Here is a 26,023-nt window from a genome sequence, read left to right as displayed (position 1 = left end):
CAGACTTCATACTTGCCCCTCTTTCCAAAACTCTTGCATTTACCTCCCTAACAACCCCATCCATAAACAAATTAAACAACCAAGGAGACATCACACACCCCTGCCGCAAACCTACATTCACTGAGAACCAATCACTTTCCTCTCTTCCTACACGTACACATGCCTTACATCCTCGATAAAAACTTTTCACTGCTTCTAACAACTTGCCTCCCACACCATATATTCTTAATACCTTCCATAGAGCATCTCTATCAACTCTATCATATGCCTTCTCCAGATCCATAAATGCTACATACAAGTCCATTTGCTTTTCTAAGTATTTCTCACATACATTCTTCAAAGCAAACACCTGATCCACACATCCTCTACCAATTCTGAAACCACACTGCTCTTCCCTAATCTGATGCTCTGTACATGCCTTCACCCTCTCAATCAATACCCTCCTATATAATTTACCAGGAATACTCAACAAACTTATACCTCTGTAATTTGAGCACTCACTCTTATCCCCTTTGCCTTTGTACAATGGCACTATGCACGCATTCCGCCAATCCTCAGGCACCTCACCATGAGTCATACATACATTAAATAACCTTACCAACCAGTCAATAATACAGTCACCCCCTTTTTTGATAAATTCCACTGCAATACCATCCAAACCTGCCTTGCCTTGCCTTTGCACACCACCTCGACCAAAACACCCTATATCTGCCACTCTATCATCAAACACATTCAACAAACCTTCAAAATACTCACTCCATCTCCTTCTCACATCACCACTGCTTGTTATCACCTCCCCATTTGCGCCCTTCACTGAAGTTCCCATTTGCTCCCTTGTCTTACGCACTTTATTTACCTCCTTCCAGAACATCTTTTTATTCTCCCTAAAATTTAATGATACTCTCTCACCCCAACTCTCATTTGCCCTTTTTTCACCTCTTGCACCTTTCTCTTGACCTCCTGTCTCTTTCTTTTATACATCTCCCACTCATTTGCATTTTTTCCCTGCAAAAATCGTCCAAATGCCTCTCTCTTCTCTTTCACTAACAATCTTACTTCTTCATCCCACCACTCACTACCCTTTCTAATCAACCCACCTCCCACTCTTCTCATGCCACAAGCATCTTTTGCACAATCCATCACTGATTCCCTAAATACATCCCATTCCTCCCCCACTCCCCTTACTTCCATTGTTCTCACCTTTTTCCATTCTGTACTCAGTCTCTCCTGGTACTTCCTCACACAAGTCTCCTTCCCAAGCTCACTTACTCTCACCACCCTCTTCACCCCAACATTCACTCTTCTTTTCTGAAAACCCATACAAATTTTCACCTTAGCCTTAACAAGATAATGATCAGACATCCCTGGGGATAGGGGAGAATGAATACTTCCCACGTATTCCCTGCATGTCGTAGAAGGCGACTAAAAGGGGAGGGAGCGTGGGGCTGGAAATCCTCCCCTCTCTTTTTTTTTTTTCAATTTTCCAAAAGAAGGAACAGAGAAGGGGGCCAGGTGAGGATATTCCCTCAAAGGCCCAGTCCTCTGTTCTTAATGCTACCTCGCTAATGCGGGAAATGGCAAATAGTTTGAAAGAAAGAAATATATATATATATATATTTTTTTTTTCTTAAACTATTCGCCATTTCCCGCGTTAGCGAGGTAGCGTGAAGAACAGAGGACTGGGCCTTTTATGGAATATCCTCACCTGGCCCCCTCTGTTCCTTCTTTTGGAAAATTAAAAAAAAAACGAGAGGGGAGGATTTCCAGCCCCCCGCTCCCTCCCCTTTTAGTCGCCTTCTACAACACACAGGGAATACGTGGGAAGTATTCTTATATATATATATATATATATACATATATATATGTAAGGATGTAAGGCATGTGTACGTGTAGGAAGAGAGGAAAGTGATTGGTTCTCAGTGAATGTAGGTTTGCGGCAGGGGTGTGTGATGTCTCCATGGTTGTTTAATTTGTTTATGGATGGGGTTGTTAGGGAGGTAAATGCAAGAGTTTTGGAAAGAGGGGCAAGTATGAAGTCTGTTGGGGATGAGAGAGCTTGGGAAGTGAGTCAGTTGTTGTTCGCTGATGATACAGCGCTGGTGGCTGATTCATGTGAGAAACTGCAGAAGCTGGTGACTGAGTTTGGTAAAGTGTGTGGAAGAAGAAAGTTAAGAGTAAATGTGAATAAGAGCAAGGTTATTGGGTACAGTGGGGTTGAGGGTCAAGTCAATTGGGAGGTGAGTTTGAATGGAGGAAAACTGGAGGAAGTGAAGTGTTTTAGATATCTGGGAGTGGATCTGGCAGCGCATGGAAGTGGAAGTGGATCATAGGGTGGGGGAGGGGGCGAAAATTCTGGGGGCCTTGAAGAATGTGTGGAAGTCGAGAACATTATCTCGGAAAGCAAAAATGGTTATGTTTGAAGGAATAGTGGTTCCAACAATGTTGTATGGTTGCGAGGCGTGGGCTATGGATAGAGTTGTGCGCAGGAGGATGGATGTGCTGGAAATGAGATGTTTGAGGACAATGTGTGGTGTGAGGTGGTTTGATCGAGTGAGTAACGTAAGGGTAAGAGAGATGTGTGGAAATAAAAAGAGCGTGGTTGAGAGAGCAGAAGAGGGTGTTTTGAAGTGGTTTGGGCACATGGAGAGAATGAGTGAGGAAAGATTGACCAAGAGGATATATGTGTCGGAGGTGGAGGGAACGAGGAGAAGAGGGAGACCAAATTGGAGGTGGAAAGATGGAGTGAAAAAGATTTTGTGTGATCGGGGCCTGAACATGCAGGAGGGTGAAAGGAGGGCAAGGAATAGAGTGAATTGGAGCGATGTGGTATACCGGGGTTGGCGTGCTGTCAGTGGATTGAATCAAGGCATGTGAAGCGTCTGGGGTAAACCATGGAAAGCTGTGTAGGTATGTATATTTGCGTGTGTGGACGTATGTATATACATGTGTATGGGGGGGGTTGGGCCATTTCTTTCGTCTGTTTCCTTGCGCTACCTCGCAAACGCGGGAGACAGCGACAAAGTATAATAAAATATATAAAATATATATGTGTGTGTACATTTAAAAGAGAGACTTTTGGATGTTAAAGTGCTGAAAGGGGCAACTGGAGGGATGTCTGACCACTATCTTCTGGAGGTGAAGGTGAAGATTTGTAAAGGTTTTCAAAAAAGGAGAGAATGTTGGGGAGAAGAGAGTGGTGAGAGTAAGTGAGCTTGGAAAGGAGACTTGTGTGAGGAAGTACCAGGAGAGACTGAGTGTAGAATGGCAAAAGGTGAAAGCATATGATGTGAGGGGAGTGGGTGAGGAATGGGATGCATTTAGGGAAGCAGTGATGGCTTGTGCAAAAGATGCATGTGGCATGAGAAAGGTGGGAGGTGGGCAGATTAGAAAGGGTAGCGAGTGGTGGGATGAAGAAGTAAAGTTGTTAGTGAAAGAGAAAAGAGAGGCATTTGGACGATACTTGCAAGGAAGGATTGCAAATGACTAAGAGATGTATAAAAGAAATTGGCAGGTCAAGAGGAAGATGCAAGGGTTGAGAAAGAAGACAAATGAGAGTTGGGGTGAGAGAGTATAATTAAACTCTACGGAGAATAAAAAGATGTTTTGGAAGGAGGTAAATAATGTGGGTAAGACAAGAAAACCAATGGGAACATCGGTGAAGGGGGCAAGTGGGGAAGCAATAACAGGTAATGATGAAGTGAGGGGACAGAGTGAGTATCCTGAAGGTTTGTTGAATGTGTTTGATAATAAAGTGGCATATACAGGGTGCTTTGGTAGGGGTGATGTGCAAAGTGAGAGGGTCAGGGAGAATGGTTTGGTTAAGAAAGCAGAGGAAGTGAAAGTATTGCAGAATATGAAATCCAGCAAGGCAAGAGGTTTGGATGGTATTGCAGTAAAATTTATCAAATAAGGGGGTGACTGTGTTACTGATTGGTTGGTAAGGATATTCAATGTATGTATGGATCATGGTGAAGTGCCAAAGGATTGGCAGAATACATGCATAGTGCCACTGTACAAAGGCAAAGGGGATAATGGTTAGTGTTCAAACTACAGAGGCATATGTATGTTGAGTATTCCTAGGAAATTATGTGGGAGGGTATTGACTGAAAGGGTGAAGGCATGTACAGAGTATCAGACTGGGGAAGAGCAGTGTGGTTTCAGAGGTGATAGAGGATGTGTGGATCAGGTGTTTGCTTTAAAGAATGTGTGAGAGAAATACTTAGAATAACAGATGGATTAGTAGGTAGCATTTATGGATCTGGAGAAGGCATATGATAGGGTTGATATAGAGATATTTTGTGGTAGGTCTTAAGAGTATATGGTGTGGGAGGTAAGCTGCTAGAAGCCGTGAAAAGTTTTTATTGAGGATGTAAGGCATGTGTACGAGCAGGAAGAGAGGAGAGTGATTGGTTCCCAGTAAATGTCAGTCTGCGGCGGGGGTGTGTGATGTCCCCATGGTTAATTTGTTTATGGATGGGGTGGTTAGGAAGGTAAATGCAAGAGTTTTGGAGAGAGGGGCGAGTATGCAGTCTGTTAGGAATGACAGTACCTGGGAAGTGGGTCAAAGGTTGTTTGCATATCATACAGCACTATTGGCTGGTTCAAGTGAGAAAAGGTAGAATTTGGTGACTGAGTTTGGAAGGGTGTGAAAGGAGAAAGTTAAGAGTAAATGTAAATATGAGCAAGGTTATTAGGTTCGGTTGGATTAAAGGACAAGTAAACTGGGATGTAAGTCTGAATGGAGAAAAATTGGAGGAAGTTAAGTGGGAGTGGACTTAGCAGCAGATGGAAATGGAAGTGTCACAGGGTGGGCAAAGGGGTGAAGGTTCTGAGAGCGATGAAGAATGGGTGGAAGGAGAGAACATTATTTCAGTGCAAAAATGGGTATGTTTGAAGGAATAGTAGTTCCAACAATATCATATGGTTACAAGGCATGGGCTAGTGACAGGGTTGTATGGAGGATGGTGGATGTGTTGGAAATGAAATGTTTGAGGACAATATGTGGTGTGAGGTTATCTGATCGAGTAAGTAATGAAAGGGTAAGAGGGATGTGTGGAAATAAAAAGTGTGTGGTTGAGATAGCAGAAGAGGGTGTGTTGAAATGGTTTGAACATACGGAGAGAATGAGTGAGGAAAGATTTACAAAGAGGATAAATGTGTTAGAGGTTAAGGGAACAAGGAGAGGCAGAGACCAAATTGCAGGTGGAAGGATAGAGTGAAAAAGATTTTGAGCTACTGGAACCTGAACATACAGGAGGGTGAGAAGTATACAAGGAATAGAGTGAATTGGAACAATGTGGTATACCAGGGTCAACATACTGTCAGTGGACGGAACCAAGGCATGTGAAGCGTCTGGGGTAAACCATGGAAAGGTCTGTGGGGCCTGGATGTGGATAGGGAGCTGTGGCTTCAGTGCATTACACATGACAGCTAGAGAATGAGGGTGAACGAACGTGGTTTTTTTGTCTGTTTTCCTGGCGCTACCTCACTGAAGCAGGGAGTAGCAATGCAGTTTCCTGTGGGGCGGGGTAGCGCCAGGAATGGATGAAGGCAAGCAAGTATGAATATGTACATGTGTATATATGTATAGGTCTATGTATGTGTATGTTGATATGTATATGTATGTTTATATGAGTGTATGGGAATCTATGTATATATATATGTGTATGCGAGTGGATGGGCCATTCTTCGTCTGTTTCCTGGTGCTACCTCACTGATGCAGAAAACAGCAATTAAGTATATTAATAATAACGATAACGATAATAATAATACATATGTATGTGTATAAGAGTGGATGGGCCATTCTTCATCTGTTTTCTGGCGCTTTCTCACTGATGCGGGGAAACAGCGATCAAGTATAATAATAATAATTAAATATATCTTTTTAACTACAAGACTTGTTCTGTGTAGAAAAAGTTCTTTGTACAATCCAGCACAAGCGTTGATCTACTTGCCTTTAACTCTCACCTACACCAAGCATCCCATAACTGCCACCTAATGAAATCTATCTGAAAATTACTTGTTTGTATCAGGCTGGGAGTCGACAGAAGGAGCACTTGGGGCAGAGTCAGCATCGTTGGTAGGGCTTTCAAGAGGGAGTGGACTTGCAGGAGGGGTTGGAGTGCGCTGGACAGAATCCGGGATGGATTTATAAGATTCCTTGTGTTCCAATGGGTCTGAGGAATCTTGGTTATCCTCTGTGGTGGATATTTCCAGGGTTCCTTCGCTCCCCTCCAGCGCCTGAAGAGAGTTGCCTCCCTCCTCTACGGCCCCACCATCGTACCACCTGCGAACCATCGCCAACAGCATGCACACTACATCAAGCATTCCATGGGACAAAGGTTAGGATTTGGGAATCGTTAAAGTTAAAGAGTACAGTACGAGAAATGCCAGAAGTTCAAAAAACATGGAAAACTTTCAAAAAAGATAAAAAAAAAAGTAGAAGAAAGAAACAAAAGAAAATAAATAGAGCAGGACAAAGAGGAACCGTCCCATGGAACACTACGCACAGCTACTGCCAGGGCCATAAAAGTCAAAATTGGAATTTCACTTTCAAGTCTCATAAAAATTTCATTGTGATTAATGATGGAGCCGGAACACAGTAAAATAAAAGAATCCCTTGAACAAATCTGTTCTATCTTCAAACCATCAACAAAACAAAAACAAAAGGAACAACATACATCAACTAAAGTATTACCTCAGTCCTAAGCATCTTTCTTGATATATAAATATTCTTTGATTTTGTACACTACAGTACATAACACAAAATTCCCACAAAGATGTCTAAACAGTGTACAGTAAGAGAGCTGCTTGAACTAACTGTGTAAACCAAAAGCTAGAAAATATTATCTATTAAAGAATTTACATTCTTTTCGTTTCAGCTATATTTTACCTCCAGATTCAGCACCCTACATATTATGTCATATGTTAAATGGAAAATAGGTAAAGCACATCTCAAAACAATGCACCATTTACAAAACTTCCTCGGCATATTAAACAATCAATAAATACAACAGAAACTGGATTCACTCCTCAACATTAAAGATACACCTTGCAGTTCTACATTTATATGAACTTAATCTCATAATCATGCATCAAATATCTATTTTGAGACAAAAGTAGTTCAAATTCCAGAAATGACTGGCCCTGGCAAGTTCTGATACTGCTAATATGCATCACAAAACTTTCCTGCACTTAACAAATTCAAAAACTGAGCAATAAGTATATATCATCCCAATTAAAAATATTAAAAGTGAAAGTGTACTATATAAGAATTAAATATGGCTTTTGTAACAGCTCTAGAGCTTAAGTCATTTGTCTTTGGTTCTGAAGAGTGATGTAAATGGAAAATCTTCATTGAAAGTGTTGAGCTAATGCTGTATGTGAGTTCTGTGCAGAAAAGTGATACTCTGAGGGACACTGGAGAAAAACATGCAATTTAGTCATCAAGAACACAATATGACAGGTGACATCAAGAATAAAATGTAGGAATGCAAGCATGCTAAGAATAATGATAATGACATCACTTCAGTAAGAACTAGTTTTAACCTATCTTGGCCCAATATCTAAGATTTCAGAAATGTAATCTTAGCAAATCTAAGGTCATTGGTATGCAGTGACCTGGCCAAACAATCCTATCTGTTATCCTATTCTTCTTTCCTAACCACAAAGGGTGGATGAAATGCAAAATGACTTTTTTTTTACAAGCTGGTCACAACAATGATTATGTCATAATAATTATTTTCTCTTGAAAAGGGGCCTCAACTCCAATCCATATTCACTTAACTGCCTTTTACAGGAACAAAGATTTTGAAGTCCCTATCCCAAAACTTTATCATACATATCTCTTTTCAGTACAAGAACAATAAGGGAGGAGATAAAAGATAATAGCTATTAAGACAAAGTTTTCTTATTCAGTAAAGGATTAACTGATAAGTAAATTGATCTGAAACTGGTTAAACTCTGCAAAGAACAATGGTCTTGTATGCACAAGACCTCATCAGTGACATAATATGTAAGGGCCTTCAAAACTAGTTCTAGTTTTATGGATTAAATTATACTACTTTTACCACAATGATAAACACTGTGTTGGGTATCATGTAAGATATCAAATTTTTTCATAAAACACTCAAACTTTTCAATGATGTCTTGAACTGCTTTCATTTTTAGTAGGAACTATAGGGAAAATTTCCAAAGAGATCTGGTCAGTTCAGCAGAACTTGTGTATGCACAATTCTCAATCAACTTTTACTGAAAAGGGTTATATAAACAGCAATAATCAAAAACGTTGAGCTCTTTCTCCCTGGCCAGATCCCTCAGTATCTAACATTCAGTATTATGAACCACAATAAACATACCCATGAAAAGCAAAGATAATATCACTTACATGGATGGAGAGTTGGCATTCTTAGGAGAGGAGGGCTCCACAACTGAAAGAGGACGAGGAGCAACTGCACGCTTCACCTTGTATGTTCCTTTCTCACATTCCTTTGCTAACTTGTCTGCAATGGCCTCAAGTTCTTTGGCAACCTGAAAAATGCAATTATATTATCAAATTCCTATTCATAACATCAAGCACTCTAATTCAAACCAGCCAACCAGGTTGAAGTTAGCAATAAACATGAAATATTCTTAAACCCTTTAAAACTAATGACCAAACTGAACTATAATTTCCTACACTGATATTGTTCCCATATATTAAGAATATATGGTGTGGGAGGCAAGTTGTTAGAAGCAATGAAAAGTTTTTATCGAGGATGTAAGGCATGTGTACGTGTAGGAAGAGAGGAAAGTGACTGGTTCTTGGTTCTCAGTGAATGTAGGTTTGCGGCAGGGGTGTGTGATGTCTCCATGGTTGTTTAATTTGTTTATGGATGGGGTTGTTCGGGAGGTGATGCAAGAGTTTTGTTAAGAGGGGCAAGTATGAAGTCTGTTGCGGATGAGAGAGCTTGGGAAGTGAGTCAGTTGTTGTTTGCTGATGATACAGCGCTGGTGGCTGATTCATGTGAGAAGCTGCAGAAGCTGGTGACTGAGTTTGGTAAAGTGTGTGAAAGAAGAAAGTTAAGAGTAAATGTGAATAAGAGAAAGGTTATTAGGTACAGTAGGGTTGAGGGTCAAGTCAATTGAGAGGTAAGTTTGAATGGAGAAAAAGTGGAGGAAGTAAAGTGTTTTAGATATCTGGGAGTGGATCTGGCAGCGGATGGAACCATGGAAGCGGAAGTGAATCATAGGGTGGGGGAGGGGGCGAAAATCCTGGGAGCCTTGAAGAATGTGTGGAAGTCGAGAACATTATCTCGGAAAGCAAAAATGGGTATGTTTGAAGGAATAGTGGTTCCAACAATGTTGTATGGTTGCGAGGCGTGGGCTATAGATAGAGTTGTGCGCAGGAGGGTGGATGTGCTGGAAATGAGATGTTTGAGGACAATGTGTGGTGTGAGGTGGTTTGATCGAGTAAGTAATGTAAGGGTAAGAGAGATGTGTGGAAATAAAAAAGCGTGGTTGAGAGAGCAGAAGAGGGTGTTTTGAAATGGTTTGGGCACATGGAGAGAATGAGTGAGGAAAGATTGACCAAGAGGATATATGTGTCGGAGGTGGAGGGAACGAGGAGAAGTGGGAGACCAAACTGGAGGTGGAAAGATGGAGTGAAAAAGATTTTGTGTGATCGGGGCCTGAACATGCAGGAGGGTGAAAGGAGGGCAAGGAATAGAGTGAATTGGAGCGATGTGGTATACCAGGGTTGACGTGCTGTCAGTGGATTGAATCAAGGCATGTGAAGCGTCTGGGGTAAACCATGGAAAGCTGTGTAGGTATGTATATTTGCGTGTGTGGACGTATGTATATACATGTATATGGGGGGGGGTTGGGCCATTTCTTTCGTCTGTTTCCTTGCGCTACCTCGCAAACGCGGGAGACAGCGACAAAGAAAAAAAAAAAAAAAAAAAAAATATATATATATATATATATATATATATATATATATATATATATATATATATATATATATATATATATATTTTTTTTTTCATACTATTCGCCATTTCCCGCATTTGCGAGGTAGCGCTAAGAACAGCGGACTGGGCCTTAGAGGGAAAATCCTCACCTGGCCCCCTTCTCTGTTCCTTCTTTTGGAAAATCAAAAAAAAAACGAGAGGGGAGGATTTCCAGCCACCCGCTCCCTCCCCTTTTAGTCGCCTTCTACGACACGCAGGGAATACGTGGGAAGTATTCTTTCTCCCCTATCCCCAGGGATAGGGGAGAAAGAATATATATATATATATATATATATATATATATATATATATATATATATATATATATATATATATTTCATTTATATATTTATTATACTTTGTCGCTGTCTCCCGCGTTTGCGAGGTAGCGCAAGGAAACAGACGAAAGAAATGGCCCAACCCCCCCCATACACATGTATATACATACGTCCACACACGCAAATATACATACCTACACAGCTTTCCATGGTTTACCCCAGACGCTTCACATGCCTTGATTCAATCCACTGACAGCACGTCAACCCCGGTATACCACATCGCTCCAACTCACTCTATTCCTTGCCCTCCTTTCACCCTCCTGCATGTTCAGGCCCCGATCACACAAAATCTTTTTCACTCCATCTTTCCACCTCCAATTTGGTCTCCCTCTTCTCCTCGTTCCCTCCACCTCCGACACATATATCCTCTTGGTCAATCTTTCCTCACTCATTCTCTCCATGTGCCCAAACCACTTCAAAACACCCTCTTCTGCTCTCTCAACCACGCTCTTTTTATTTCCACACATCTCTCTTACCCTTACGTTACTCACTCGATCAAACCACCTCACACCACACATTGTCCTCAAACATCTCATTTCCAGCACATCCATCCTCCTGCGCACAACTCTATCCATAGCCCACGCCTCGCAACCATACAACATTGTTGGAACCACTATTCCTTCAAACATACCCATTTTTGCTTTCCGAGATAATGTTCTCGACTTCCACACATTCTTCAAGGCCCCCAGAATTTTCGCCCCCTCCCCCACCCTATGATCCACTTCCGCTTCCATGTTTCCATCCGCTGCCAGATCCACTCCCAGATATCTAAAACACTTCACTTCCTCAAGGGGATAGGGGATTAAGAATACTTCCCACGTATTCCCTGCGTGTCGCAGAAGGCGACTAAAAGGGGAGGGAGCAGGGGGCTGGAAATCCTCCCCTCTCGTTTTTTTTTTTTTTTTTCCAAAAGAAGGAACAGAGGGGGCCAGGTGAGGATATTCCAAAAAAGGCTCAATCCTCTGTTCTTAACGCTACCTCGCTAATGCGGGAAATGGCGAATAGTTTAAAAGAAAAGAAAGAATATATATATAGGTATAAGTTTGTTGAGTATTCCTGGTACATTATATGGGAGGGTATTGATTGAGAGGGTGAAGGCATGTACAGAGCATCAGATTGGGGAAGAGCAGTGTGGTTTCAGAAGTGGTAGAGGATGTGTGGATCAGGTGTTTGCTTTGAAGAATGTATGTGAGAAATACTTAGAAAAGCAAATGGATTTGTATGTAGCATTTATGGATCTGGAGAAGGCATATGATAGAGTTGATAGAGATGCTCTGTGGAAGGTATTAAGAATATATGGTGTGGGAGGCAAGTTGTTAGAAGCAGTGAAAAGTTTTTATCGAGGACGTAAGGCATGTGTACGTGTAGGAAGAGAGGAAAGTGATTGGTTCTCAGTGAATGTAGGTTTGTGGCAGGGGTGTGTGATGTCTCCATGGTTGTTTAATTTGTTTATGGATGGGGTTGTTAGGGAGGTGAATGCAAGAGTTTTGGAAAGAGGGGCAAGTATGAAGTCTGTTGTGGATGAGAGAGCTTGGGAAGTGAGTCAGTTGTTGTTCGCTGATGATACAGCGCTGGTGGCTGATTCATGTGAGAAACTGCAGAAGCTGGTGACTGAGTTTGGTAAAGTGTGTGAAAGAAGAAAGTTAAGAGTAAATGTGAATAAGAGCAAGGTTATTAGGTACAGTAGGGTTGAGGGTCAAGTCAATTGGGAGGTAAGTTTGAATGGAGAAAAACTGGAGGAAGTAAAGTGTTTTAGATATCTGGGAGTGGATCTGGTAGCGGATGGAACCATGGAAGCGGAAGTGAATCATAGGGTGGGGGAGGGGGCGAAAATCCTGGGAGCCTTGAAGAATGTGTGGAAGTCGAGAACATTATCTCGGAAAGCAAAAATGGGTATGTTTGAAAGAATAGTGGTTCCAAAAATGTTGTATGGTTGCGAGGCGTGGGCTATGAATAGAGTTGTGCACAGGAGGGTGGATGTGCTGGAAATGAGATGTTTGAGGACAATGTGTGGTGTGAGGTGGTTTGATCGAGTAAGTAATGTAAGGGTAAGAGAGATGTGTGGAAATAAAAAGAGCGTGGTTGAGAGAGCAGAAGAGGGTGTTTTGAAATGGTTTGGGCACATGGAGAGAATGAGTGAGGAAGATTGACCAAGAGGATATATGTGTCGGAGGTGGAGGGAATGAGAAGTGGGAGACCAAATTGGAGGTGGAACGATGGAGTGAAAAAGATTTTGTGTGATCGGGGCCTGAACATGCAGGAGGGTGAGAGGAGGGCAGGGAATAGAGTGAATTGGATCGATGTGGTATACCAGGGTTGACGTGCTGTCAGTGGATTGAATCAGGGCATGTGAAGCGTCTGGGGTAAACCATGAAAAGCTGTGTAGGTATGTATATTTGCATATGCGGACTTATGTATATACATGTGTATGGGGGTGGGTTGGGCCATTTCTTTCGTCTGTTTCCTTGCGCTAACTCGCAAACGTGGGAGACAGCGGCAAAAAAAAAAAAAAACTATAATTCTGCCTTTTCCCTTCAGGAAGTCCTCAATGGTGTGGTAATAGTAAAAAGACCCCATAACTGGTATCACATTCTAGCCTTTAGTGCCTCACCCTTAACAGGCCACTGGCAGAGGACAACTTTAATGCAGTGTTTTCAGAGGCTACAACCTATCCTATCGAGTACTTCTACCTAATGTCCTAAACTATTACTTTTACCTAATGCTCCCACCTGATGTTCCCACCTACTTCTGCCTAATGCTCCTGTCTAATGTTCCTACCTACAACTTCAATCTACTGCTCCAACCATTTTGCCAAAAGGCTGGGCTAGTGCATAGTGCTCACGGCAGGAAAAATCTAGAGTTATGAAGAATGAGTAGTGTGCATTAAGCGTTGTCAAGTGCTATGTGTGACATGGAGAGATTGTATGGATGTAGACAAAATGCCAGCAGTCCATACTTGGGTGAGGCAGAAAGAAAATGGGAATATATGAGAGAAAACAGATTAGTGGTGTGCAAGATAACAAGGATATTCCAAGGTGTGTACAGAGAATTCACAAAAAGAAAAATGAATAGGTATGAGATACGTACCACTGCAATGTGAGGTAGATGAGCAATAGTAGTAAGTACAGAAGGGAATATAATTATAGGAAGAAGGCAAAGTGCAGAAGTATACATAGGTGAGAAGTGTACTGACAAAGAATACAGAAATGTAATGGTGACAAGCTATTCAAGTGTAAAGTTGGTAAACAACTTCTAAATACTGATCAACTGACTGATTTAAAGAAAATTATATCATATATTCATGAATACATTTGGTAGAATTTAATGACTAATGAAATTTTCATGAAATATTTTCTGTTGTACATCCTGTTCACCTATCCATTCACCTGTTCATATCACATAAAAAGTTTTCCACAGAAACACTCAAACCAAACTGTAATAAGCTGCTAACTTTACTGTCATACTCAGATACTGAAGACTCTGTCAAAAACTGTCTATCACAATGGTTTAAGCAGCCTATGATTTTGCATTTCAGTGATTCTACAATGCATCTACAAACTACACTACAACAAACAGAGATGGAAGCAGGGTGACCTTGCTGGACTCCACCATGACCGTTGCCTCAGCAGCAAACAGAGACTGGAGGTGTGCAGCAACAATGGGGATCCGCTCATCGTACAATGTAGGCAGTTCATCATACAGTTCCTGAAGGATGAAAATCAATAAATGCAAAGATAGAGCAAAATAAAATAAACTTGGCTAATCTCATTAGTAAATGAAGATTTGTGGTTCTACCTAATCAAATGAGAAACAGGACAAAATGTATACATTGTAAACTTTTAAATCCTCTAACACTTTATTAATCTGTCTTTTAGCAGAATCATCTATATTGTTCCAATATGCCTCAAGATAAATTTCTCAAACTTCCCAAAGAATTGCAAAGCTCGATTCTTACCCATAATACTTACAGTAATTCCCTGTCCACAGAGATAATACGTCCAAATTCTCATCACTCCTTCACTCTTCCACATAACCCTAAACATATACTCTATTACGATCAATTGAAACTCAGAAAATCTATTAAAGTATGGTTCTGGACTTTAAAAAAAAAAAAGTAAAATAGAAAAACAGAGTATTCTCTTGCTTCTAAATTGAAAGGAAATGCACAATCAAGTAGTCATGATAAAACGTATAAAATGATAAAAATATGTACAGCAAACCAATGTAAAAAATTGCTAATCATATATTTGTCCTAATCTATGTTCATCTCAAAATTAAAATCTTATACATAAACACCCTTATCCTTGCTTCAGAACCTAAAATATAGCTTTGCTCTTGCCAGTGTAAAAATCAATCATCATCTACATCATTATACTGGGTTCTATGAAATTATGTTTGAAACTATAAATCAAAGATGCCTATTTCTTATGCTATCTTGAAATAATAAACTAATAATAATTCTTTATTAAGCATCCTAGCTTTGTCTCTTCGATGTATATCAACTGACTTATATTTCTCTCTTGTGTCTCCCCTGATGATGTGATAATTACACGGTAGTGCACTTGGGAACTTATCGTGTTTCATTTTCCCCGTGGACTCATAGGAATACCTTGATCGCGTGCAAAATTGTGATCCTTTCCAAAGATATATATATATATATATATATATTATCCCTGGGGATAGGGGATTAAGAATACTTCCCACGTATTCCCTGTGTGTCGTAGAAGGCGACTAAAAGGGGAGGGAGCGAGGGGCTGGAAATCCTCCCCTCTCGTTTTTTTTTTTAATTTTCCAAAAGAAGGAACAGAGGGGGCCAGGTGAGGATATTCCAAAAAAGGCCCAATCCCCTGTTCTTAACGCTACCTCGCTAACGCGGGAAATGGCGAATAGTTTTAAAAAAAAAAAAAAAAAAAAAAATATATAAATATATATATATATATATATATATATATATATACCACTGTTATTAGTTAAGATAAAGGCACCTTTTATAGGGCTCTAGCAATTAAGGCTACACTACAATCAGTAGCAGGGAAAAGACAGATGCCTTTGGAGTGAGTCCATCCAATGACACTGATACCACTTTGCCAAAGGTGACATGTCACTTGTAGTGCAACCTTCACACTGAGTGATACAAGCCAATTCAACTAAAATCTTAATGAACTCTCCTGTAATGGGCCCTTGACAACGTATCAAACTTTCACTTAAAACATTTTGGCCCAGCTGGAATTCAAGCACTTACAGATATCTTCAACCACTCCTAGTTTGCTTAACAAAACAATTAAGATGACACTATAAATCTCCGTCTTACTCCATTTTTACTCGGATCATTTCGTCACCTGATTATATTCCCCACCAAATTTCATTATAGATATTCTTCATTGCTGTCACAAGCCTCCAACTATTTCATATAACCTTATCATTATCAATGACCCATTCCAATCAATTTGATCATCTGACTTTCTTGCAACCATACATGCTGCATGCAACTCTATGCTCTCAAAGTAATTCAGTTATATAAATATTCAGCTAAAAATTCCACATTGTATATACTTAATGCATTACAAAGAGTTAGAATGCTCAATGTTCAAATTTAAATGTATGAAACTGATTCATATGAAAAACTGATTAAATAATGCACCATTCAACCAAGTCATATATACTTAATGCATTACAAAGAGTTAAAATGCTCAATGTTCAAATTTAAATATATGAAACTGATTCACACAAAAAACTAATTAAATAATGCACCATTCAACTTGAGAGAGTAAAGCACATCAAGTGATAGCCCCCACTGTATTCCAGACAATCATAATACATTCCTAAATCCATGGCAGTTACTTCTACCATCTGTTTTCTTACATCCATATATATAATGTTTAATATAACTCTGTTCTCAAAGTACAGTGCTTCTTAAGTTATCTACAATGATAAAAATAGCATTAAAATCTCTGCTCATATATCAGCATACGTAACTGATTTAAAAGAAAAATTCACTAAAACAAAGCATCATTCAATTGAAAAAAATAATGAGAAAATTAAACAATAAACAATACATTACCTTGTTAAGAGCTTCATATGTGACACGGGCAGTTTCTAGCGCATCTCGTGAACGTGCAATTTTGTACTCATCTCGCCGGTTGGCCCTTTGTAGGTTCTCCAATTGATGTCGCTGACTATCATAATCTACTAATTTACGGCCTCGCTTATCAATCTTTTTCTGTAAAGCAAATGCATTAATGAGTGACAGCCTGTGAACCGATAAAGAAAAATCTTAAACGGCAATAAAGCAAACGTAAGAATTCTAAAATATATCCCTGTGGATAGGGGATTAAGAATACTTCCCCCGTATTCCCTGTGTGTCGCAGAAGGCGACTAAAAGGGGAGGGAGCGGGAGGCTGGAAATCCTCCCCTCTCGTTTTTTTTTTAATTTTCCAAAAGAAGGAACAGAGGGGGGCCAGGTGAGGATATTCCACAAAGGCCCAGTCCTCTGTTCTTAACGCTACCTTGCTAACGCGGGAAATGGTGAACAGTTTAAAAGAAAAAAAAATCTAAAACAAATCATTTGTAACAAATAATATTCAAACACTAGAATCTTGAAAAGAATAACAGAAGCATTAATATAAAACAAAACAAAAAAATTCTTATAGCTCCATCATATACAGAAACATGAGCTGTGTAAATCATACATTTTGAAATGTGCAAGGTTCTTCCCTACATAATGATAAAAAGGGTTCATGCCTGTGTGTGTGATCATCTCATCCTCTACAGTCAAGGAAAAACAAATGAAAGGTAGGAATAGTAAAAGAAAAAACTAATCACGTAAAGACTAATCCAGTCATGTAATATTAGAATATTCTAAGGCAAATTGATTTTTGATTTAAAAAATGACTAATGTTTGTAGTTCACCTACAAAGTCAATGTAACACACATTCACACTAAGGTAAGTATTTGTAGCAGTTATTCAACAACATGGGGTATTGTAGAAAAAAAAAATGCAAAAGAAATTCCTGGTTTTACAACAATGACACACATAATACACATTACATCAACTTTCATTTCATTACTACAGGAAAGTATAGTAGAACAGAAACAAAGGCATGTGTGCTAATACAGAGACATATCAACAATATAAAATCAGTGTCTGAAGATGTGGTCAAAGCCTTCTGAAATTTGGGGTGTAGTATCTATGCTATAAACACAAGCTAAGTTGAGTGATTTGTGGCACCACCTCTTAAAATAAGCTGAAGCATATTGACATTAGCAATCTTATAAAGCGTAATGCATAACCAGTATAATTATGCAAATATGGGGACAACACACTACAGTTTAGAACTCTTATATGCAGAGCAGCAGAGACATCATTCATGCTCCATCTTTAGCATAGCAAATGATCAGATACTAGTTTGAGACAAGTAAATCCAAACTATAAAAAGGCAGTCCTGTCACTCCATCCCTAGTCTTTGTAAACAAGATCAGATTAACAGAAACATAATGTATAACTTCCACACACAACTGCCAAATAATTCATCCACTTACTAGACAAGAGAGAAATTGCTGGCTGCTGGGGTGAACTGTTTATGGGAAAAATATTGTTACAAAGTGGGAAGACCATGCTGGCAATATGGAAGGTTGATAAGGGAAAATGGTGGTAGTTAGTAGTTATACCACTGAACAATACCATTACGCCATTCAGGGTGTGATAGCCAAGACGGAAGGGAGTGGTGGCGTTGAATGTGGGGGTGGCTTTGGTTCGGGAGAGTGTGGTGGCCATAGAGGGAGGGAGTAATGGTGGAAATAAGGGAGTGTGTGGTGGCCAGAGATGGAGGGAGTGGTGGTGGAAAGGTGGGAAAGCGTGGGGGCCAGAGAGGGAAAGAGTGGTGGTGGAAATTTCGAGTTATGGATCAATGATACAAATAATCGTGCCAACTCTTGATTAAAATCCAACGTCATACAGCATATCAATGATGAAATATTTAAACGAGCAGAAGACCAATGAAATACGTGATTTCGTAAGACCTTGTAAAAAGGAAATTTGATATATTTAGTGAAGATCAGCCTTCGAACTCTAATGTGTAGGACTTTATGAATCAACATTTTTTTTTTATCGAAGTTGAAGAGTAATCAGTTATGAGTCATCTTGCAAAGTTGGACTAATCAATTATGAGTAATCTTGCCAAGTTGGTGAGTAATCAGTTATAAGTACTCTTGCGAAGTTGAAGAGTCATCTCTTATGAGTAATCTCGCATAGTTGAAGAGCAATCAATTGTGAGTAACCTTGCATAGTTGAAGAGAGTAATTGTGAGTAATCTTGCAAAGTTGGAGTAATCAAATAGTAATCTGGCGAAGTTTGAAAGTAATCAAAGTGAGTAATCTCGCTAAAGCTATTAAAAATCCATGATGATTCTGAGGGTATGACTATTCCCACGACTTGGAGCGTCGGGCAAGTATCACTGGCAGCAACGAACGCACCAATAAAATCTTAAAAACAAAAAAAAAAAATCCCACAGATCTTCCTCTTTTCGAGTCATTCTGGTCGTGACTCACGGGGCAGCACGGCCTACAGCACAGGTTTACAGAGTAATCACCCGGTGGTAAGGATTTTTGAGCATCATATACGAGACGTATATGATGACACATATCTGTTTCGCAAGCCGGGAAGTAACGTACACGACTCGACCGCTGCGATGGAGGGAAACCTGGAGGGACCTGTCATCCAAAAGCGAATTGTACTTTTCTTCTCATTTTTCAAGGAGAAAATAAAAAAAAATCAACTTTATTCTATGAGTGGCTTCAACACACACTGGGTTACCTCGTACCACAGGAGCCTATCTTTACAAGATATTTTTGACCCAATTTCCGACCAAGGATTGGCGGCTAGGACCCGTCCAGTCCTGGTGTGACCAGCAAGCGCCTTCCCGGCGTCAAGGCTGACCTATGACCTTTGTCCCCCAGCCTTCATTACCGCGATAACGAAACGCGTTCGTCCCCTGTCACAAGCACATACCCCTCTCCACCTTACCATGAAAGGGGGGGGGGGTCACCACTCTGACCCGAGCATAAAAAAATGGTAGTAGGGATATACAACCATGTTTGTTGTAGTTACAGGGGTCACCAATCGCGTATGCCCTATGCGGGGTGCGAGGAGTGGCGTCGCGACATCCCGTTGTTGCTAAGGTAGAGGGATTGCGTCACATTTATTTCCATTTTCTTCTAGCTTTTCTCTGGTATGACAGCGTATGCATGAAGGGTGAGCGCCGCGTCAGTCACTCTTGTGACTTAACGTGTACGAGTGTATGTATGTGTGTGTGTGAGAGAGGGAACAGCGTCATCCACCAGGCTTGTGTTCTAGTTGAGGATCTGCCCCGTTAAAGCGAACGATGTTTTAAGGCGACGATGGAGCTAAAAAAGAAAACTGAAATGTATTTTCGTCGTTACTTTTAATCAGGACCAGTAATGTTCTCAGAGGCGGTGTACTGTTCACATGGGGGCGCTGTGCGCATATTTTTTTTCCCCAACAGAAATCCGCAGGCAACGGCGAGAAAAAGGCGACAATAACTCTTCAGTCCTTCCGTTACAGCTGTCTCTCCTAGACCGAGAGATGATGTTAAGCAGATGACACATCCTCTCCCTGGGTTCAGGGAAGAACGCGACCCATATCCCCCGGCGGATGCAAGGGGCAAGACATCCTCCTCTCCTGTAACTGACTTCCTGAAAGTACGAACGTATGAGCCTAGTGAGGATTCTTCTACCTGCTCACACAGTGCTTAGGCGTGTCTCTCTCTCCTGGCACGAACTGACTTACGGCGGGGACCGCGAACAGAAACAGAAATATATCAATATTTTTTTTTCAGTTTAATAGACTGAAAATATCCAGAAAGCATAAAATAAGAACCTCGCACACAATACGAACTGGTGTCAAAGGGGATAACCCTATTTTTCCAGGGGCTGCCACTGACTACATGTCCCACTGTGTGCGATGACTCGAGGTCTATTTTTATCGATTTTTTTTTTTTTTTTGTGTAGGTGAATCAATAAACGTTTGACAACGTTGTCCATAATGTTTGTGAGTTACAAAACCGTAACGTTTTCTTCCAGTCGTCCACTGCTGGAGGTTCCAGTTCGACTCTTCAGAGAACGAACGCCACTCCCAAAATCAGCTGGCTGTTACCAGAATATCTGGCTGGATTTGCCTTCCGTTCTTCCTTTCGTTATATAATAATAATAATAATAATAATAATAATAATAATAATAATAATAATAATAATTACGGTGTTGTGTCCTAAGCTTTGCAATGTGGGGCTATGGCTGGCCCACGCCGACAAGCGGCATCCCTTCTCTTACCATTAAATGCGACCTTAAAAGCCATGAAATTAACAACGAACAACAGGTAATGTTCGTTATATCCCCACTCTCCTCGGTGTCTCCCACAAAAACATCGACCATAAAATTACTATGGAAGCTCCCACACAAAAAAAATATGTTACCAAGCCCCTGTGCATACGAAATAAATCAGTTACTGCGCAGAAGAAAAAAAAAAATCAGATACCAAACCCCTGAGCGGACGACATAAATAAATTACTAAGCTCCTCTGCACACGAAATAAATCAGTTACCCACCCCCTGTGCGTGGCAAAATAAATAACACCCAATCTCTGTGCCGACGAAATAAAAAATAACTTACCCAGCGCCTGTGCGAATAGAATAGATCAATTATGAAAAATATAATAACCCGGGCGACACACCAGTATTACCAGTTCCCAAAATACTTGTCCCGCGCTCCTTCCCTCCCCATCATGACCCTGGCAAGAATGCGGCAGTACTCTGTACCTCAGCCACCAGCCTGCCAGAAGAGGGCCGACTCCGCCACGCCACCAACCTGGGACGTTCCACTTTAGCTACTGGTGTGGGATGGCACTGTGCTGAGCCGGGGCGAAGGAATTCTGGCTCATGGATATATATGCCAAAGCCCCGCCGGCCAAGTCCTCTCTCTTTTCCCGGGCGCAGGTGGAAGTGGTGACTCCGCCCGCTGCATGGCACGTGCAGACCCGTGGCAATGCACGTGCTGAGACTCGCTGAGCTGCTACACCGAGCTGAGTCTAAGGTCCGCACGTGTGGGGCTTGTTTGGGACTACGCGCGCTGGAGAGTCTACGGGACAAAACGGGTGCTGACTCGTTAGACTGCACGTGCTGACTCGATGGAATGCACGTGCTGACACGGTGTCTTGCACGTGCTGACTCACTGTCGTACCCCTTGGTGATCAACACATCTACGTCAGAACTGACCACTCGTGCCCCTTACCATCAACACCCCCCACCATCTGCCGCAACACTCACCACCAGCTGGTAACACAAAACACTACCATCAACACCCCCACCATCTGCCGCAACACTCAGCACCAGCTGGTAACACAAAACACTACCATCAACACCCCCCACCATCTGCCGCAACACTCAGCACCAGCTGGTAACACAAAACACGACCATCAACACCCCCACCATCTGCCGCAACACTCAGCACCAGCTGGTTACACAAAACACGACCATCAACACCCCACCATCTGCCGCAACACTCAGCACCAGCTGGTAACACAAAACACGACCATCAACACCCCCACCATCTGCCGCAACACTCAGCACCAGCTGGTAACACAAAACACGACCATCAACACCCCCACCATCTGCCGCAACACTCAGCACCAGCTGGTTACACAAAACACGACCATCAACACCCCACCATCTGCCGCAACACTCAGCACCAGCTGGTAACACAAAACACTACCATCAACACCCCCACCATCTGCCGCAACACTCAGCACCAGCTGGTAACACAAAACACGACCATCAACACCCCCACCATCTGCCGCAACACTCAGCACCAGCTGGTAACACAAAACACGACCATCAACACCCCCACCATCTGCCGCAACACTCAGCACCAGCTGGTAACACAAAACACGACCATCAACACCCCCACCATCTGCCGCAACACTCAGCACCAGCTGGTAACAAAACACGACCATCAACACCCCCACCATCTGCCGCAACACTCAGCACCAGCTGGTAACACAAAACACGACCATCAACACCCCCACCATCTGCCGCAACACTCAGCACCAGCTGGTAACACAAAACACGACCATCAACACCCCCACCATCTGCCGCAACACTCAGCACCAGCTGGTTACACAAAACACGACCATCAACACCCCACCATCTGCCGCAACACTCAGCACCAGCTGGTAACACAAAACACTACCATCAACACCCCCACCATCTGCCGCAACACTCAGCACCAGCTGGTAACACAAAACATGACCATCAACACCTCACCATCTGCCGCAACACTCAGCACCAGCTGGTAACACAAAACACGACCATCAACACTTGGGAACCCCTCCCAGTGCCAAATGGTTACTCCGCCAGGAACACACACACACACACACACACACACACACACACACACACACATGTCCCAGTAACGCTTGCAGACCTACACGTAACGATCACGAGGCTAGATGTAACACTTGGGTCCTCACAGTAACAACGAGGAGCAACCACAGGCTCTGTGAGAATGTACCGTCCACAAGCGCTCACACCCCCGCCGCCGCAGGGAACGCCACAGAACGTACGCGAACACCCATACACTCGACCAATCAAGCCCGCCAAGTAACTAAGGAACGTGGAAAGTACCAGACCAGTCCTGTTTACTTTGAACAAACAACCATAAACTCGACACATCAAGCCCGCCAAGTAACTAAGGAACGTGGAAAGTACCAGACCAGTCCTGTTTACTTTGAACAAACAACCATAAACTCGACACATCAAGCCCGCCAAGTAACTAAGGAACGTGGAAAGTACCAGACCAGTCCTGTTTACTTTGAACAAACAACCATAAACTCGACACATCAAGCCCGCCAAGTAACTAAGGAACGTGGAAAGTACCAGACCAGCCCTGTTTATTTCCGTTTCATCCACGCCATTGTGACAGCCTGAATCTGGAATGAACCAGGGCATATGATGCGTCCGGGGGTACACATGGAAAGGTGTGTGGGGCCCTCGGATAGGGGAGCTGTGGTTTTCCGGCGCGCTGCGCATGGTAGCTACCTCGCTAACGTGGGAAACGGCGGACCCAACCATCGTCGAAGACCTTTCCGCCCCAAAGGAGCCTACCTTACCCTGCTCTTACGCGGAGTGCAGCCTCGTCATTGCAGTAACGTGGCCACATACATGGGGTCCTAGGGTTGTGTTAACTATCCGTACAATGCAACCGTTAGAAAAAACAAATGACTAACAGCAATGGAAAACGCCACTCCGTTTTCTAATCGTTTCAAATCTGAGTTACGTCAGCTGTGACGCAGACATACACAATCGCTTCAGTTCTGATAATAGTACACACTGTCCACCTGGTATCTTCCTATGACAACACCTCAAGGCCGAATGACAATCTCGTTCCACTTAGAAAAAAAAAATAAAGATTGTATCACTGTACTGAACATATGAGTGGTCTGTGATTCAAACGCTGTGTGTGTGTGTGTGTGTGTGTGTGTGTGTGTGTGTAAGGCGTTTTCAAAATAAACATCAGAGTATAAAAAATATATTATTATTGTACATATAATCCGATGAGGGATACGCCTGGCGTGTGGACACTTAACGCTACACCCAAGAACGAAGGGATGTAAACGAATATTAAAAGATCTAAAACTCCAAGTTGCGCGTACAGCGCGTGTGCGCATGTTCTCTCTCTCTCTCTCTCTCTCTCTCTCTCTCTCTCTCTCTCTCTCTCTCTCTCTCTCTCTCTCGCGCGCGCTCGCGTTCGGTAGGCAGGAGCGTGGCACATATGAAAGAGGAGATGTGGGTCAAGGGTTTGCGAAATATGAACTGTCGAGAATTCTGGACCAAACAATGCACGTGCGGCGGTGTACGATGGGGAGGGGGGGTTCCGAGGGGCACGCGCGCGCGCGCGTGCTCACACACGAATGTACGCACGTGCGTGTGGGTCTTAGATAGCCTCTAATTAATGATGCCAGAGGGAGACAATGTATATCTTTTAACACTTGGGTCTGGCTGGTAACACTCTTGAGCTTACCAGTAACATCCAGGGCTCCTCAGTAACACTCAGGAACTACCAGTAACACCCAGGGTTCCTCAGTAACACCCAGGGTTCGTCAGTAACACTCAGGACTTACCAGTTACACTCAGGGTTCCTCAGTAACACTCAGGACCTACCAGTTACACTCAGGGTTCGTCAGTAACACTCAGGACCTACCAGTTACACTCAGGGTTCGTCAGTAACACTCAGGACTTACCAGTTACACTCAGGGTTCGACAGTAACACTCAGGACCTACCAGTAACACCCAGGGTTCGTCAGTAACACTCAGGACCTACCAGTTACACTCAGGGTTCGTCAGTAACACTCAGGACTTACCAGTTACACTCAGGGTTCGACAGTAACACTCAGGACTTACCAGTTACACTCAGGGTTCGTCAGTAACACTCAGGACCTACCAGTAACACCCAGGGTTCATCAGTAACACTCAGGATCTAACAGTAACACCCAAGGTTCGTCAGTAACACTCAGGACCCCTCCCCCAGTAACAACAATACCTCAGGCCAGCACTACTTTCATCACAATCCAAACATTTTGCCCTTGGCGTTTCGTCCCCCCCCCCCCCCTGCTGCTGACGACGATCTCCACCCACTCCAGTGGGACGACACGAGACGACCATCTTTAGCGACTACCTCTCTCTCTCTCTCTCTCTCTCTCTCTCTCTCTCTCTCTCTCTCTCTCTCTCTCTCTCCTCTTCTCTCCATGGCCCGCAGGCAGGCAGGCAGGAAGACCCGGTCCCCAGGCAGTGGCTGGCACCAGCAGCAACAGGAGGGCCAGGCCACACGGCCGCCTCCCTGGCTATTTACGTACACCACCACGGACACGGCCTGTGTGCCTCCTCCGCTCACCGCCCCGCTCTTCCCTCTCCCAGCCAACCTCCCCGCCACCTGCCCCACCACCAGGTGTATCACACAGCAGGTGTACCAGACGAGCCACCAGGTGTATCACACAGCACACCAGGCAGGTATACCAGACGAGCCACCAGGTGTATCACACAGCACACCAGCTGGTATACCAGACGAGCCACCAGGTGTATCAAACAGCACACCAGCAGGTATACCAGACGAGCCACCAGATGTATCACACAGCACACCAGCAGGTATACCAGACGAGCCACCAGGTGTATCACATAGCACACCAGGCAGGTATACCAGACGAGCCACCAGGTGTATCACACAACACACCAGCAGGTGTACCAGACGAGCCACCAGGTGTATCACACAACACACCAGGCAGGTATACCAGACGAGCCACCAGGTGTATCACACAACACACCAGCAGGTATACCAGACGAGCCACCAGGTGTATCACACAACACACCAGCAGGTATACCAGACGAGCCACCAGGTGTATCACACAACACACCAGGCAGGTATACCAGACGAGCCACCAGGTGTATCACACAGCACACCAGTAGGTATACCAGACGAGCCACCAGGTGTATCACACAGCAAACCAGGCAGGTATACCAGACGAGCCACCAGGTGTATCACACAACACACCAGGCAGGTATACCAGACGAGCCACCAGGTGTATCACACAACACACCAGGCAGGTATACCAGACGAGCCACCAGGTGTATCACA

The 26,023-nt window shown here is 42.9% G+C and overlaps 1 protein-coding gene across 14 annotated transcripts in view; it reads right to left on the bottom strand.

Moving 5' to 3' along the window:
* Nucleotides 1–26,023, bottom strand: part of Amph (amphiphysin) — a 271,862-nt gene that overhangs the window by 33,885 nt on the left and 211,954 nt on the right. For 9 of the 14 annotated variants that reach the window (XM_071667027.1, XM_071667028.1, XM_071667031.1 and 6 more), the window contains 4 exons: nt 16,389–16,547; nt 13,922–14,032; nt 8,387–8,529; nt 6,020–6,286 (listed from right to left, as the gene is read on the bottom strand). In XM_071667027.1, coding sequence (XP_071523128.1) covers nt 6,020–6,286; nt 8,387–8,529; nt 13,922–14,032; nt 16,389–16,547 — 680 coding nt within the window. The remainder of the gene's footprint in view (nt 1–6,019; nt 6,287–8,386; nt 8,530–13,921; nt 14,033–16,388; nt 16,548–26,023) is intronic. The other 5 variants (XM_071667035.1, XM_071667033.1, XM_071667034.1 and 2 more) reach the window with 1 other exon arrangement.

This window comes from Panulirus ornatus, chromosome 11, assembly GCF_036320965.1.
Source record: "Panulirus ornatus isolate Po-2019 chromosome 11, ASM3632096v1, whole genome shotgun sequence".
Classification (NCBI taxonomy): domain Eukaryota; kingdom Metazoa; phylum Arthropoda; class Malacostraca; order Decapoda; family Palinuridae; genus Panulirus; species Panulirus ornatus.
This window is presented reverse-complemented; position numbering and strand designations above follow the sequence as displayed.